At 42.2% G+C, this 15,158-nt stretch overlaps 1 protein-coding gene across 1 annotated transcript in view; it reads right to left on the bottom strand.

The window, feature by feature from the left end:
• The window catches only part of CDH9 (cadherin 9), a 77,719-nt gene that overhangs the window by 45,726 nt on the left and 16,835 nt on the right, over positions 1–15,158 (bottom strand). Inside the window, exon 2 of the mRNA XM_038770368.1 lies at positions 3,058–3,379. Coding sequence (XP_038626296.1) covers positions 3,058–3,285 — 228 coding nt within the window. The 5' untranslated portion in view covers positions 3,286–3,379. The remainder of the gene's footprint in view (positions 1–3,057; positions 3,380–15,158) is intronic.

Below are 15,158 nucleotides of genomic sequence, written 5' to 3'. Positions count from 1 at the left end.
TCCCAGTTCTGTCCCCTGTCTGCTGTGTGACCTTGGGCAAGTCACTCAACTACTCTGTGCCTCAGTTTCCCCATCTGTACAATGGGGATTAAGACTATAAACCCTATGTGGGACAGGAACTTTGTCCAACCTCACTAACATATCTACCCAGCACTTAGTACAGTGCCTGGTACATAGTAAGCACTTAGTACCATAAAAAAGTCTCCTCTTCCTCACGTCATTCTGATGCTGCTTATGAGAGAAATAATTTACACATGTCGGTTCTTCATTCCCCTTAGACCATGAACCCCGTGTGAGACAGGGCTTGTGTCTGACTTAATTACGTTGTATCTACCCCAGTGATTAGAACAGTGCATGCATGTAGGAAGCACTTACCGAATATCATTATTATTATTATTATTATTACTATTACTGTTATGGCAGATAGTAAAACTGCCTATCTCTAGATCCTTGCAATTAAAACTAGGTTTTCTTCCTCTCCCCTCACCAGAGCTTGGCTCCGCACCCTTCCTTTCTCTCTTTTCCCCCTACCCCCCACCAAAGTCTTTTCACATTTGTCCTCCTCTGATGAGTGCCAACAGCCTACAAGGGTGGGTGGGGAAGGCTGTACTAATCTAGTGATCACATAATAATAATAGTAATAATAGTGATGGCATTTATTAAGCGCTTACTATGTGCAAAGCACTGTTCTAAGCACTCGGGAGGTTCCAAGGTGATCAGGTTGTCCCACAGGAGGCTCACAGTCTTAATCCCCATTTTACAGTTGAGGTAACCGAGTCACAGAGAAGTGAAGTGACTTGCCCAAAGTCACACAGCTGACAATTGGCAGAGTGGGGATTTGAACCCATGACCTCTGACTCCAAAGCCCGGGCTCTTTCCACTGATCCACGCTGCTTCTGTGACTGACACGTGACTGAATTAAGAGGTAAGTAATTCACTCCAGGGTCACACAGCTGGTCAGTAGCTGAGAAGTAACTGAGAAGCACCATGGCCTAGTGGTGGAAAGAGCCTGGGTCTGGGCGTCAGAGGACATGGGTTCCAATCCCAGCTCTGCCACATATCTGCTGTGTGGCCTTGGGCAAGTCACTCTACTTATCTGGGCCTCAGTTACCTCATCTGTAAAATGGGGATCAAGACTGTGAACCCTGGATTACCTTGTATCTACCCCCGCAATTAGAACAGTGTTTGACCCATATTAAGTGTTTTAAAAATACCACAATTATTACCATTAATATTATTATTATTATGAACTGGAACACTGGTCTCTTGACTCCCACTGGAGTACTCTCCCTCTAGTGCTTCTCCAGGAGGAAAATGTTTGAGAAAGTGGGTTTAGTGCTTCTTCTTCTCTAAAGTTTACTAGATGTGCTTCTCAGATTCATTTCTGGTTGGCAAAGACAATTTTCAGTTGTGTGTAACAGTATTGCCTGACACAGTACTGTTCCGATTTTATAAAACAATTCATACATATCTGTGGGCTTTCTTTGTGTGGGAGCCATGTCCCCACCATTCTAATTATAATAATGGTATTAAGTGCTTAATACATTTCAAATACTGCTCTAAACACTGGGAAAGATGCAAGATGATCAGACTGGACACAGTTCCCATGCTGACACGAGCCTCACAGTCTAAGAGGGAAGTAGAGCAGGGAAGCACAGAGAGGTTAAGGACTGGCCTAAAGTCACACATTATGCCAGAGGCTGAGATGGAACTAGAACCCCTGTCTCTTGACTCATAATTGTATGCTCTGTCCACTAGGTCATGTTGCCTCCCTTATGCTATTCCATATAATTACGGTCAGAGTTAAGTCAGTGGTGAAGACACTCACATCTCTGTTTTGCTTTACTAAAGACACTCATTCTATAACACAAGGATCACATTCTGTACAAATCCCACATTTCAGTAAGACTTCCATTATAGCTGTCGAATGTTAACCAAAACCATTTCCTCCAAAGTTACTGCATATTCTACTGGGCCAACATCTAATTGAAAGGACATTCCCAAATTCCTTAATCATGTCCAAACTGAAACATGCAATGAACACACACAGTATAGCAAAACTGAGTTATTAGGTGCTTGCAAGGTACCTCCTGTACCTTGCTACATGTTCAAAAGTGAGTAAATTATTTTAAAATGACTCCAAGGATTCACCTTAGCACCTTGAATATCGAATAAAGCCCGGGAATGGACATGCATGAAACAATTTGAATGATGTAATCCAATCTTTACTGGAATCATCATATGTTTGTCTACGTGCTATTTACATGATGACAATTAAGTTATAGGCAAGTCAACCCAAGAGCCATAAATTTCCCTTCAGGACTATTTTTATGCTCTGTAACAGTCATGCGGCCATTTTGGTTGTAACAAGGAGGTTGTGTTTGATTAGGGAAAATTACACTACCTTAGCCATTGATTCATTATGTATGAATGGGCTGGGGGTCGGACAGTTGTTCGAAGATATCACCAGGTGACATATTTCCATTCACATGTCCAAATTTTTGTTATACCCACCACTAGCAGAACACTGTGGTCCCTCATTATTTATTGCTATTTGCATTACCTACTTTAAAGGTGCAAATATCCAAAAAAACACAAAACCTCATGAGGGGCAAAGGTCTCCCAAATGAAAGCCAATGACCACTTGATAGATTTCTAGCACTCTTGCTGCCTGAAATCCCTCAGACTCCCAGTTTCACACCCTTCCTTAGTGGGGTCGTAATTGTTTACTAATTTTCTCAGCTCATACTTTGAATTATGTGAATCCCCTTGGATTCCCAAAGTTCTTCTCTATTTCATGTTTCCCTTTGGCATGTGGTGTAAAATGCTAGTTTAGCTCTAACTCCTTTCAGGGCAGCATATTTGAGTAATAATATATGAGAGCCTTGCATCCAGTGTGCCGGCTCAGAGAAATGGGGGAAGTTGTGGATTTATTTAATGCCAGACAGGGGCATGAAAAGATAATATGGAGGGACTCCCAGGCAGAGACATGAGCTTGAGAAAGAGAGAACAGTTTTCCATAATCAAGTTCTTCATTCAAAGAGTCAAGGTGTTTACCTTCCCTACATACTGAGAGTCTGTGCCTGTGTACTCTTCCAGAAGAAAGAACTGATTCCACATCCATCCTCTTTTGACACGATGAAGCACTTGTTTGTCGTTTCCAGACAGTCCCACAATCCTTGGTGGTTGGGAATACCAGGGAATCCTTTCTTGTAACTGGGTGGAGTGAACTGTTTGAAGCATACAAGTCCAGATACATAGGGTAAGGCAGTAGCAAGTCTTCATTATTTTGGGGCTTCTCAAAATAGGTCAGGTGTAATCTCTCTTCGGTTCTCCCAGGAGAATAGGTTCAATAATTAGAAGTCAAGGTCACGTATATCTGAAAATTGGCCAAAATACCAAAGGTCAGTCAGTTTGATAAGCAACATGTTCCACAGGTATTTCCCGATTCTCCCTCGCCATTCACCTCAAACTTATTTACTAAATGCCCCTCCCTGCTTCCCTCCCATGACCGTCCTTTCACTCATGTTGCTGCCTGATCTGTAACAAGTAACAACCTCCTTCCCCACATCCGACAGGCCAAAGCTCTTCCCTTGTTCAAAGCCCTCCTCAGAAAAGTGTGGCTTAGTGGGAAAAGCGTGGGCTTGGGAGTCAGAGGTCGTGGATTCTAATCCCGGCTCCACCACTTGTCAGTTGTGTGACTTTGGGCAAGTCACTTCACTTTTCTGTGCCTCAGTTACCTCATCTGTAAACTGGGGATTAAGACTGTGAGCCCCACATGGGACAACCTGATTGCCTTGTGTCTACCCAGCACTTAGAACAGTGCTTGGCGCATAGTAAGTGCTTAACAAATACCATTATTATTATTATTAACCCACCTCCTCTAATAGGCCTTCCCCAGTTAGTTGTGGCACCCTAAACTGTACACATCAGTGAACGCTCTCAAGCACTTTGGTAATTATTCGTGCCCATCTTTAGCATTTTTGTACATATTTTTTTCGTTTATTTGTAAGTATTTTTACATGCTCCCTCTTTTAGAGAGTAAGCCCATTGTGGGCAGAGAACCTATCTGCTGTTTCTGTTGTGCTTTCCTAAGTGCTTAGTGTAATGCATTAGTAGGTGCTCAATAAATACCTTTACCTAATTGGTTTTAGAATAATTTCTGAAGCTGATTGATAAGTTACTTTAAATTTTCATTGATGAAGATTCCATCACATCTCTTAACAAGCTATTTCAAAGTCTAATCACAGTTAAAGTTAGGAACTGTTTTCTTCATTATCCAAAGTCTCTCTGGTTGGACCCTACAGCCTATTTTCATACTTGTAAAGGGACTCATATTTTTAGGTTCTTGACAAATATTAGTGAGGATAAATTATGTCAAGTAAAGATATTGTTATAATTTGCCCATGGTAGGGATTGTTAACAACTCAGAATGTTAGCAAAGAGGTGCTAAACTTAAATCAGAGTATCTCAGAAATCTAGACTAACACACAAATTAAATTTTTTGATCATGATAAACTATCTTCACTGCATGTTACATTTAAATCATTGAAATAATTTTAGCATCATATAAATTAAATCGGGTTTTTATTCTCTTCCCCTTCAGTTCCTTAGACAAAAGTTCAGTTCTACATTTCTGTTAGATTTATCCTATCTATGCACTACTGTAAACTCCTCACCCTCGGCTTCAAGGCTCTCCATCACCTCGCCCCCTCCTACCTCACCTCCCTTCTCTCCTTCTACAGCCCAGCCCGCATCCTCCGCTCCTCTGCCGCTAATCTCCTCCCTGTGCCTCGTTCTCGCCTATCCCGCCGTTGAACTGTGGCCCACGTCATCCCCCTGGCCTGGAATGCCCTCCCTCCCCACATCCGCCAAGCTAGCTCTCTTCCTCCCTTCAAGGCCCTACTGAGAGCTCACCTCCTCCAGGAGGCCTTCCCAGACTGAGCCCCCTCGTTCCTCTTCCCCTCTTCCCCCTCTCCATCCCCCCCACCTTACCTCCTTCCCTTCCCCACAGCACCTGTATATATGTATATATGTTTGTATGTATTACTCTATTTATTTTACTTGTACATATTTATTCTACTTATTTTATTTTGTTAATATGTTTTGTTTTGTTCTCTGTCTCCCCCTTCTAGACTGTGAGCCCACTGTTGGGTAGGGACCATCTCTACATGTTGCCAACTTGTACTTCCCAAGTGCTTAGTACAGTGCTCTGCACACAGTAAGTGCTCAGTAAATATCATTGAATGAATGAATGAATGAAACTGGAAGTCATTTGACAAAGTGCTTCTAAAGGCACCAGCTTTTAACATGTCAGTTTTAAATTTCAGAGCAAAAAAAGTCGGATGTCCTTGTTCCTAACTTTTCCAAACAATAAAAGCAAATGTTTCAATGATTTAAGACTGATTTACATAGTGTTTCACAAACACATAGATCTCTGTGTGAACCCTTAATGCTTTTGTTTGAACTCTGCAGCTCTTCTGTCTAATATCTTCTTATCTTTTTTCCTGGAACCCAAATAGGATGGTATTATTTGGGGGTGGAAATTATGGAGATTTTCCAGATGTAATTCAACACCCTTAAATGTTGATGCCATTCAACAAAACCTTTTTTTAAGTAATCTTTGCTTCTCGGGTTTCTAAGGTAGTGAGTTGAAAGCCTAACAGGCTTATAAAATGATTCATATTTATTCATCTCAGGAGTTGCCAGTTGATCACTCATTTTCAGTGCTGAACTGAATACGTATATGCTTGAATGTTTAAAACATCTATTTGCCTCTATGCTCTCCTTTTTTGATCTGGTTGAATCTTTGTGAATAAGCACAATCATGACATACAATATGAAGATTGATTAGGCAGGAAACATGCCTCTTGCTTCTGTTCATTTTCCCAAATGCTCACTGCAGAGCATTAGCACCTTATCAAAACACTTGCCCCCTTCCCTTTTTCCCTCCCTAATCATCTTCAACTGTTCACTCTTCAGTGGCTTCTTCCCCATTGCTCTCAAGCTTGCCCCTGTCCCCGCATCGTAATAAAACCATCCTTTGACCCCATGGCTCCCTGCATTTATCGCCCCATCTCCCGCCAACCATTCATCTCCAAACTCCTTGAGTGAGTTTCCTACACCCCAACTCAGCTGTCTCAAGTTTTTCTCTTCCAACTGTCTCCTTGACCCCCTCCAATCTGGCTTGCATCCCCTTCATTCCACAGAAACCACCGTCTCAAAGGTCACCAATGATCTTCTTCTTGCCAAATCCAAAGGCCTCTACTCCATTCTGATCCTCCTCGACCTCTCAGCAGCCTTCAACTCTGTGGACCACCCCCTTCTCTTGGAAACATTATCCAACGTTGGCTTCACTGACTCTGTCCTCTCCTGGTTCTCCTCATGTCTCTGGCTGTCATTCTCAGTCTCCATCACGGGCTCCTCCCCTGCCTCCCACCCCCTAACTATGGTGGTTCCTCGAGGTTCAGTTCTTGGTCTCCTTCTTTTCTCTATCTGTACCCACTCTCTTGGAGAACTCATTTGATTCTGTGGTTTCAACTACTACCTCTTTGGAGAGGATTCCCAAATCTACATCTCCGGCCCTGATCTCTCTCGCTGTCTGCAGTCTCACATTCCCTCCTGGCTCCAAGACATCTCTACTTGGATGTCCTATTGTCACCTCAAATTTAATATGTCCAAACCAGAACCCCTTTTCTTCCCATCCAAACTCTGTCCTTCCCCTGAATTTTCCATCACTGTAGACAGCACCACCATCCTTTCTGTCTCAAAAGCACATAACCTTGGCATTTATCCTTGACTCCTCTCTCTCATTCAACCCATATTCAATTTATCACTAAATCCTGTTAGCTCAACCTCCACAGTGCAAAAATCCTTCCTTTCCTCTCCATCTAAACTGCTTCCACATTAATACAAGCACTTATCCAATCCCACCTTGATTATGTTATCAGCCTCCTTGTTGACCTCCCTGTCTTCTGTCTCTCCCCACACCAGTCCATACTTTACTCTGCTGCCTGGATCATTTTTCCTCAAAAATGTACAGTCCGTGTTTCCTCACTCTTCAAGAACCTTCAGTGGTTTCCCATCCACCTCCACATCAAACAGAAACTCCTTCCCATTGGCTTTAAAGCACTCAATCACCTTGTCCCCCTCCTGCCTCCCTTTGCTAATCTCCTCCTACAACCCAGCCCACACACTTCAGTCCTCTCTTGCCAACCTACTCACTGTACCTCAATCTCTTCTGTCTCGCCCACTGCCTCTTGCCCACATTCTGCCCTGTCCTGGAACACCCTTTCTCTTTATAGCTGACAGACAATTACTCTTTTCCGCCTCCCTTCAAAGCCTTATTGAAGGCCTGTCTCCTCCAATAGGTCTTCCCTGACTACATCCTCTTTTCCTTTTCTTCCATTCCCTTCAGCGTCACCCTGACTGACTCCTTTTATTTATTCCCCACTCCCAGCCCCACAACACCTATGTGTATAACTTTAATTTATTTAGTCATTTTAATGCCTTTCTCTCTCTCTAGACTGTATGCTCGTTGTGGGCAGGGAATGTGTCTGTTATATTATTGTATTGTACTCTTCCAAGTGATTAGTAACAGTGCTCTGCACTGACTAAGCGCTCAGTAAATACAACTGATTGACTGAATGCTGCAGAGCACTGCACTCAATCTGTGCTCAGTAAATACCATTACTACTGTTCCTTTCCAACAAAGCTCATGAAAGACCGATTTTGCAATTGGAGGTCAAATTTTCAAGTTTTAAAAAAACTTTTTAAAACACATTTGATGCATTTCTTGTATACTAAAAAATGTGTTTCTGTAGAATTCTAAGGAAAAAGATGTTTCTGCTGCCTACCCTGGTTAATTGAGGGACAGGAATGCATTCCCAGTGCTTCTGGTTACATATGAAATGTGCATCTCTGACTGATTCATTCTACCCCCTATCCATTCTAGACTGCCATTTTTAAAGGAATATTTCCAAGGGACAAGTCAGAAGTGAACTTGGCGCTGTTTATGCCAGAGCTCAACTCATCTAAATGCCAAGGTGTGTCTCTGAATGAAGATGTTTTCAGGATCTTCCCCTTAGTTTGCCTTTTTGTGTGGAAATTATAGTCACGTAGTCCTTCATCACTTTAAAGCTCATCCATTCATCAATCAACAATTCTGTTCTCACAGTGGACCCCATTATGTCATTATCATAGATGGATTGAAGAGATTTATGCTCACAAAATAGTTATTTGCTGAACATATTAATAAAGGAAGTCTCAATGTTTTGAATGACAACATAATATTTTTCTTCAATATTCAGTCTGTGTATTGAAGGAATTAGAAATGATTTTTAAAATCATGTGGATAGGGCAATACAAAATCCAGCCATATTTCCCAACAAGGAAGTATACAGAGGAATAAGAATTCACTCTGTTCAATAACTTTGCTAGGAAAGACATTCCCTGCTTGAATCAACTGTGAGGATGTGTTGGCAGTGGTGCCAACTTCAAGGTTACCATAGCAATCACCATGGTAATATTTTTAATTAGCTCTGCACAGTGACAAGCATGATAGGAACCCGTTCTAACCTTTAGCAACATCACACTAGAGCAACAACAGTCAAAATCCAAATGAACAAAAAACTCATAAAACTTAATATGTATGCTACATAATCGTTAAGGCCAAAATATCATCAGTGTCCCGCTGGAGTTTGTTACTCTTCCAAAGTCAAAGGTTTCACGTTTTCAGTGTGATCGTTCTGCTAAAATATCAAAACACAACAATTCTGAGACATATGGACACAGCGCTGCTCGAATTCTAAGCAGCCTTCTTGTGAAACGACAACCATGAACTATAGCTCAATGGAATTGTACTAAAGGGGAAGAGGACCCCTGATTTTTACAGAGGAAGAAAGGGGTATGGATGCAAGTATTTTAATTGATAGCAAATGGCCGTATGATGATGTGACAGGTTTTCTTGCATGAAGCAATGCTGAATGAAACATTTCCGACTAATGATAATGTCAGAATAGACATGTACATAAATTTTACTAAAAGATGCTTTCATAAAGTGAGACTTTCACAGAACATAGTCTTTTAGCCAGTGCAAGTAAAAATGCTTTACCCCCTATATTCATTATGCTCCCACCATCCCTGGGGGATAAAGGAAGATTTTCATCCATGGCCTATAGCCAAGAAAACTGTTAGAGAAGTAAACTGAGTCGGTTAGGTAGGGTGGAGGCAGCAAGTGTGATATGAGACAGAATGAGTCATTTCTGACCATCTGTGGTGGATCTCATCTTTCTGGGCACCCAACACTCTAGCCTACTGAAATTAAAGATAATTGGATTCTTATTTTAAAACCCTCTAATGTCCACTATAAAATGAAGAGGATTTAATTAGAAATATAGTCAGAGCCAGCTTTGTAGAACTTTTTTTTCTTCAATTGAGTCAAAATTAATGAGGAAACCATTTTGGTGGGGGGTTGAAACCTACTGGAGTAATGAAGGGAGGCTGGTGTACATTTTCACTCAGTCGTTCTTGCTCCCACTAATGCCCTTGATGTATGGTTTCCATTTCAGCAATAGAGGAGGAGATTTTTTTTTTTAAAGTATTGCATGTAGCCCTGCAAACATAAATCCTTTTGAACTTCCTTTGATCTTCTAGTGTGCATTCTTCTCTGCTGGGGTGCTTTTCACTGTCATTTCCCTGTCTAATTAGGCAGCATCACACATTTTTCTCTGCTATTTTCCAAAGCAATATTAGTGGCTAGTTAGAGTGCATCTTTCAAAGTCAAGAAATAAAAGGAAATGTTTTCATCAAAGCTCGATGTGCGTCGTACCAATTCCCCTTTGGAATCATGTCTCCTGTAGAAGTGACGGAGGCATCATACACCCACCTGTTTATAAACTCTGATAGGCATCACCTGCATTATTTAAGACGTTTCATGAACATCCTAACTTCTGATCTGCCAAACACACTGCACTGCAGTGCCGACAAATCCAGACTGTCATTTTCTACGTTCAGTCCTCCTAAAGGGAACCAGTGGGGGTAACCTGGGGCACCACAGCTTTTCAACGTATTCCCCCCGCCGTCAACATTCACAGGGCATCACTTGGCGATTTCTACTGCATTTTGTCATCTCATAGTCTTATTAAATGAAATCCTAAAAGAGTTAATCATCACCTATGAAAATGAGGTTGATTCTTATTCTTTTATATCTTCTAACTATCCTGGTCATCAGCACATAACAAGCAGTTAATTCCATCATCATCTCAGCAGCAGCATCAGTAAAGTTCATAGACATTTAATAATAATAATAATAATAATAATAATAATAATAGTGGTATTTGTTAAGTACTTACTATATGCTAAGCGCTGGGATACAAGGTAATCAGGTTGTCCCACGTGGGGCTCACAGTCTTAATCCCCATTTTACAGGTGAGGTAACTGAGGCACAGAGAAGTGAAGTGACTTGACCTAGCTCCCAAGCCCGTGCTCTTGCCACTACGCCATGCTGCTCCTTCATCTTTATAAAGGTGAAGAAATCCATACACTGCCAGATAGAGATGTATAGTTACACAGTTACACAGCACGATTGTATTTCCAACCCTCTTCATGGCATCGAAGCCTGCATTGACCACCCAAGATACATCTGACTTTGGAAGCAGTTCCATCCCAGCCCTTCTGGGTAAAAATAATGCATCCTGCTGATTCTTGAAATTCCGGTTTGGCTTGAGGGAGTGGGAAAGGAGGTGTGATATTTGGCACTGGGGAAATGGCATCATAGCATCAACAGTTAATTCAGACCACAGGGGCTTACCAACAAGCTACAGGTGATAAGGGGATTAGGCAGTTCTAGCCAGAACAATTGGACACATAATCAGGAGGACTAATTCTCTGGAGAAGACACTAATGCTAGGAAAACTCCAGAGAAAACGTGGAAGAGGCAGGCCAGCAGCTAGGAGGATAGAGACCATAACAGTGGTAACAGAAGAACCATTAGAAAGGTTGCGGATTATGGCAAAGGACAGGACATTCTGGAGAGAGTTATCCATGGAGTTGCTTCATAATAATAATAATAATAATAATAATAATAATAATAACAATAAGAAGAAGAAGAAGAAGAAGAAGAAGAACAAAGCAGAGTGGCCTAGTGGATAGAGCATGGACCTGGGATTCAGAAGGACCTGGCTTCTACTTCCCGACTCCACCATTTGTCTGCTATGTGACCTTGGGTAAGTCACTTCCCTTCTCTGTGCCTCAGTTCTTTGTAAAATGGGAACTAAACCTGCGCACCTAGTGTGAAGCAGGGACTGTGACCAACCCAATTACCTTGTATCTACCCCAGCGCTTAGTACAGTGCCTGGCACATAGTAAGTGCTAAACAAATACCATAAGTATCATTATTAACAAAATGTTAATGCTAATAATAATAGCACAGTGGTATTTGTTAAGTGCTTACTATGTGCCAAGCATGGTACTAAGTGCTGGGGTAGCTACAGAATAATCAGATTGAATGCAGTCCTTGTCCTCCATGGGGCTCACAGCCAAAGTAGGAGGAAGGGCAGGTTTTGAATTCCCATCTTACAGATGAGGGAGCTGGCCTACAGAGAAATTACCTGATCAAGGTCACTTAAACGTTCAGGGTATGTCACCCTCCCCCGCCCTCAAAAATCTCCAGTGGCTGCCTGTCAACCTCCATATCAAACAAAAACTCTTCACTATTGGCTTCAAGGCCCTCCATCATCTTGCCCCTTCTACCTCACCTTCCTTCTCTCCTTCTCCATCCCAGCCAGCACACTCCGCTCCTCTGGTGCTAACCTTCTCACTGTGCCTCATTCTCACCTGTCCCACCGTCGACCTCTGGCCCACGTCTTACCTCTGGCCTGGAATGCCCTCCCTCCTCAAATCCACCAATCACTGTTCCCAGCCCTACTGAAGGTGCACCTCCTCCAAGAGGCCTTCCCGGACTAAGCCCCCTTTTCCTCAGCTACGCCCCTTCCGTGTCACCTTGACTCGCTTCCTTTGCTCTTCCCCCCCTCCCTGCCCCACAGCATTTATGTATATATGTATAAACCTATTTATACTGTTGCCTGTTTACTTGTTTTGATGTCTGTCTCCCCCCTTCTACACAGACATCTATTTTGTTCCTATGACCTTGGGGGATGGAGGGGAATGGTTTTACTCCTTTTAATTTTTTTATGCTAAAAAACTACATTTTCATGCTTGTTTGTTCCTGACTTCTGTGTGTGAAAGCTCAAATACCAGAGTGCTGAAACTAGAACCTAAAGTTTACAACCTCAGTGAGAAATCCTTATGAGGAAAAAACTCAAAAGATAGAATTTCTGAGAGGAATTTAACACCTCTAACTTCCTTTTGGATACGTAAACATTGAAGGTTGTTGTGAGGAGGGATTGTCTCTCTATTGCTGTACTGTACTTTCCAAGTGCTTAGTACAGTGCCCTGCACATAGTAAGTGCTCAATAAATCTGATTGAATGAAAGAGTGAATGAATAAGCAGCAAGAGGGAGCCAGGATTAGAACCAAGGTCCTTAGGCACCCAGGCCTCTGTTCTTTCCTCTTGGCTATGCTGCTTCTCTGTTTAAAATTTTGATTCCCCATTAAACGGTCTGTAATTTCAAGCCTACCTTGATGATATGAATGACTCATGTTTAATAGAAATTCAATCATAAAAGTATGCTTGAATAGTAATAGAATTCCAGCAGGGATTAGGAAAACGTGTGCTAATAAGTTGTATCAATCAATCAATACAACAATAAACAGACACATTCCCTGACCACAACAATCTTACTGTCCTTGGCTTCCTGTTGGGATTGTACTCTCCCAAGCACTTAGCAGGATGCTCTGCACAAAGTAAGAGCTCAGCCAATATTCATTCATTCATTCAAGCGTATGTATTGAGAGCTTACTGTGTGCAGAGCACTGTACTAAGCATTTGGGAGAGTACATTCCAGCAAGCAGTCAACGACAGTCTTTTCAGGCCCACTATGCCAAAGTGTTTGGAATTCACATTGATTATATCAGCCCCAAGCAAAAAATAATAATAATAATGGTATTTGTTATGCACTTACTATGTGCCAAACACTTTTTCTAAGCATTGGGGTAGATACACGGTAATCAGGTTGCCCCACGTGGGGCTCACAGACTTAATCCCCATTTTACAGATGAGGTAACTGAGGCACAGAGAAGTTAAGTGACTTGCCCAGAGTCACACAACTGATAAGTGGCGGAGCCAGGATTAGAACCAACGACCTCTGACTCCCAAGCCCATGCTCTTTCCACTAAGCCACACTGCTTCTCCAAAGAAACCGCCAGAGTCTCACCACCAGTGGAGTCATCTTCAAATCCATGGACCAAGGACAGCAATGTCTAGGGTGGGGACTGAGGTGCTATTTGCCTAGAGTGAGTTGGATTAGATTACGGGCGTGCCCCTCTCTGAGCATCTTCCTTCCTGTTGAAAAGGTTGATTTACAACTGGCTTGCGTACTCTGATTCATCTGGAATACCTGCCAGTCAACTGATGCCAAACTGATGTTTAGAGAGAAAAGCCCCAAGATAGGTATAGGAGAAGGTATCTCTTCAATATTTTCCAAATGGGTCAAGCAAAGGAATTCAAATTCTGAAATTCTCTGATTTCATAAATGTGGGATTGTTCAGTGCATGATATTTCTTTTTTGAATCTAAAGGATACAAAACCCACTGTGGATCCTGAACCAGCAGTGAATAGTAATACCTATCATTAACATTTACTATCAATAAAGGTTATGTTGTACTACATACATATTGTGACATTTTAAATGAAATTTTACACTAGCCGATGATTAAATGGCTCTTAATTTTGGGCTGTTTATGATTATATCCGTATTAAAATAAGGATTCCTTTATGTCTGTGTGTATTTAAGCTTTTTGGGGGGTTCCGAAGATGACACAATGGCAGATTTTATTATCGATTTTCTTGTCAAATGTGGGCAGATTCCGGTATATGAAAGGAAAATTCCTACCACACTGCCTGAATGCAAAAATTGGTCTCCTGGGCCATCGTCTCTCCTTTCCACAGCAGTTGGGGCCACTTTTGTGTGTCCTTCTCGGTATCCTGATTTCATGAAGCAGTACCGTCTATTGGAAAGAGCAATGAGCCTGGGAGTCAGAGGGGCTGGGTTCAATCTCGGCTATTCCACGTGCCTGTTGTGTGACCTTGGGGAAGTCACTTCATTCCACTCTGCCATACTGAGAAGCAGCATGGCGTAGTGGATAGAGCATGGGCCTATGCTCTATCAGAAGGTCTTGGGTTCTAATTCTGACTCCACCACTAGTCTGCTGTGTGAACTTGGGAGGACTTCACTTCTCTGGGCCTCAGTTAGCTCATCTGTAAAATGGGGATTGAGATGTGGGACACGTGGGACAGGGACTGTATTCAATCTGATTTGCTTGTATCCACCCCAGCGCTGAGAACAGTGCCTGGCACACAGTAGACACTTAACAAATGCCACAATTAGTATTATTATTATTGTCCTTTACAGTGCCGGGCACATAGTAAGTGCTAACAAATACCATAGGTATTATCATTATTATTTCTGTAAAATGGATATTAAATTCCTGTTCTCCCTCCTACTTAGTCTGTGAGTCCCAAGTAGTCCCAAGTCCCAAGGGCCTGTAACTGATTTAATTCCCTGGTATCCACCTCCGGTGCTTAGTATAGTTCTTTGCCAAATAGTAAGAGCTTAGCAATTACCAGAATATTAATTATTATTAGCCTTACTGAAGAGTTTGCTGGAAGAAAGTTGGGGTGAATAGTTGGAAGGTTTGACTGCCACAGTGAGAGTCACCAAACCTGGTAAATCCATCGGACCAATACCATTCCTGCAGGAATCCCTAAACAAGAAGAAAAGACTCCTCGTGACTATATCATAGCCTTCAAACTGTTGCCCCACACCAAAGCAGTATGGCCTAGTGGAGAGAGCGAGGGGCTGGGAGTCAGGAGGTCATGGGTTCTCATGCCGGCTCCGCCACTTGTCTGCTGTTTGACCCTGGGCGAGTCACTTCACGTCTCTGTTCCTGTGTTATATTGTCCTTTCTTAGTTCAGCAGTCTACCCACAGTAAGCTCTCCATAAATGCCATCGGTTGGTTGGTTGTTGTACCATCCGGT

The sequence above is a fragment of the Tachyglossus aculeatus genome, chromosome X3 (assembly GCF_015852505.1).
Source record: "Tachyglossus aculeatus isolate mTacAcu1 chromosome X3, mTacAcu1.pri, whole genome shotgun sequence".
Lineage (NCBI taxonomy): Eukaryota > Metazoa > Chordata > Mammalia > Monotremata > Tachyglossidae > Tachyglossus > Tachyglossus aculeatus.
The sequence above is the reverse complement of the archived record's forward strand: the minus strand, read 5'-3'. Positions and strand labels throughout refer to the sequence as shown.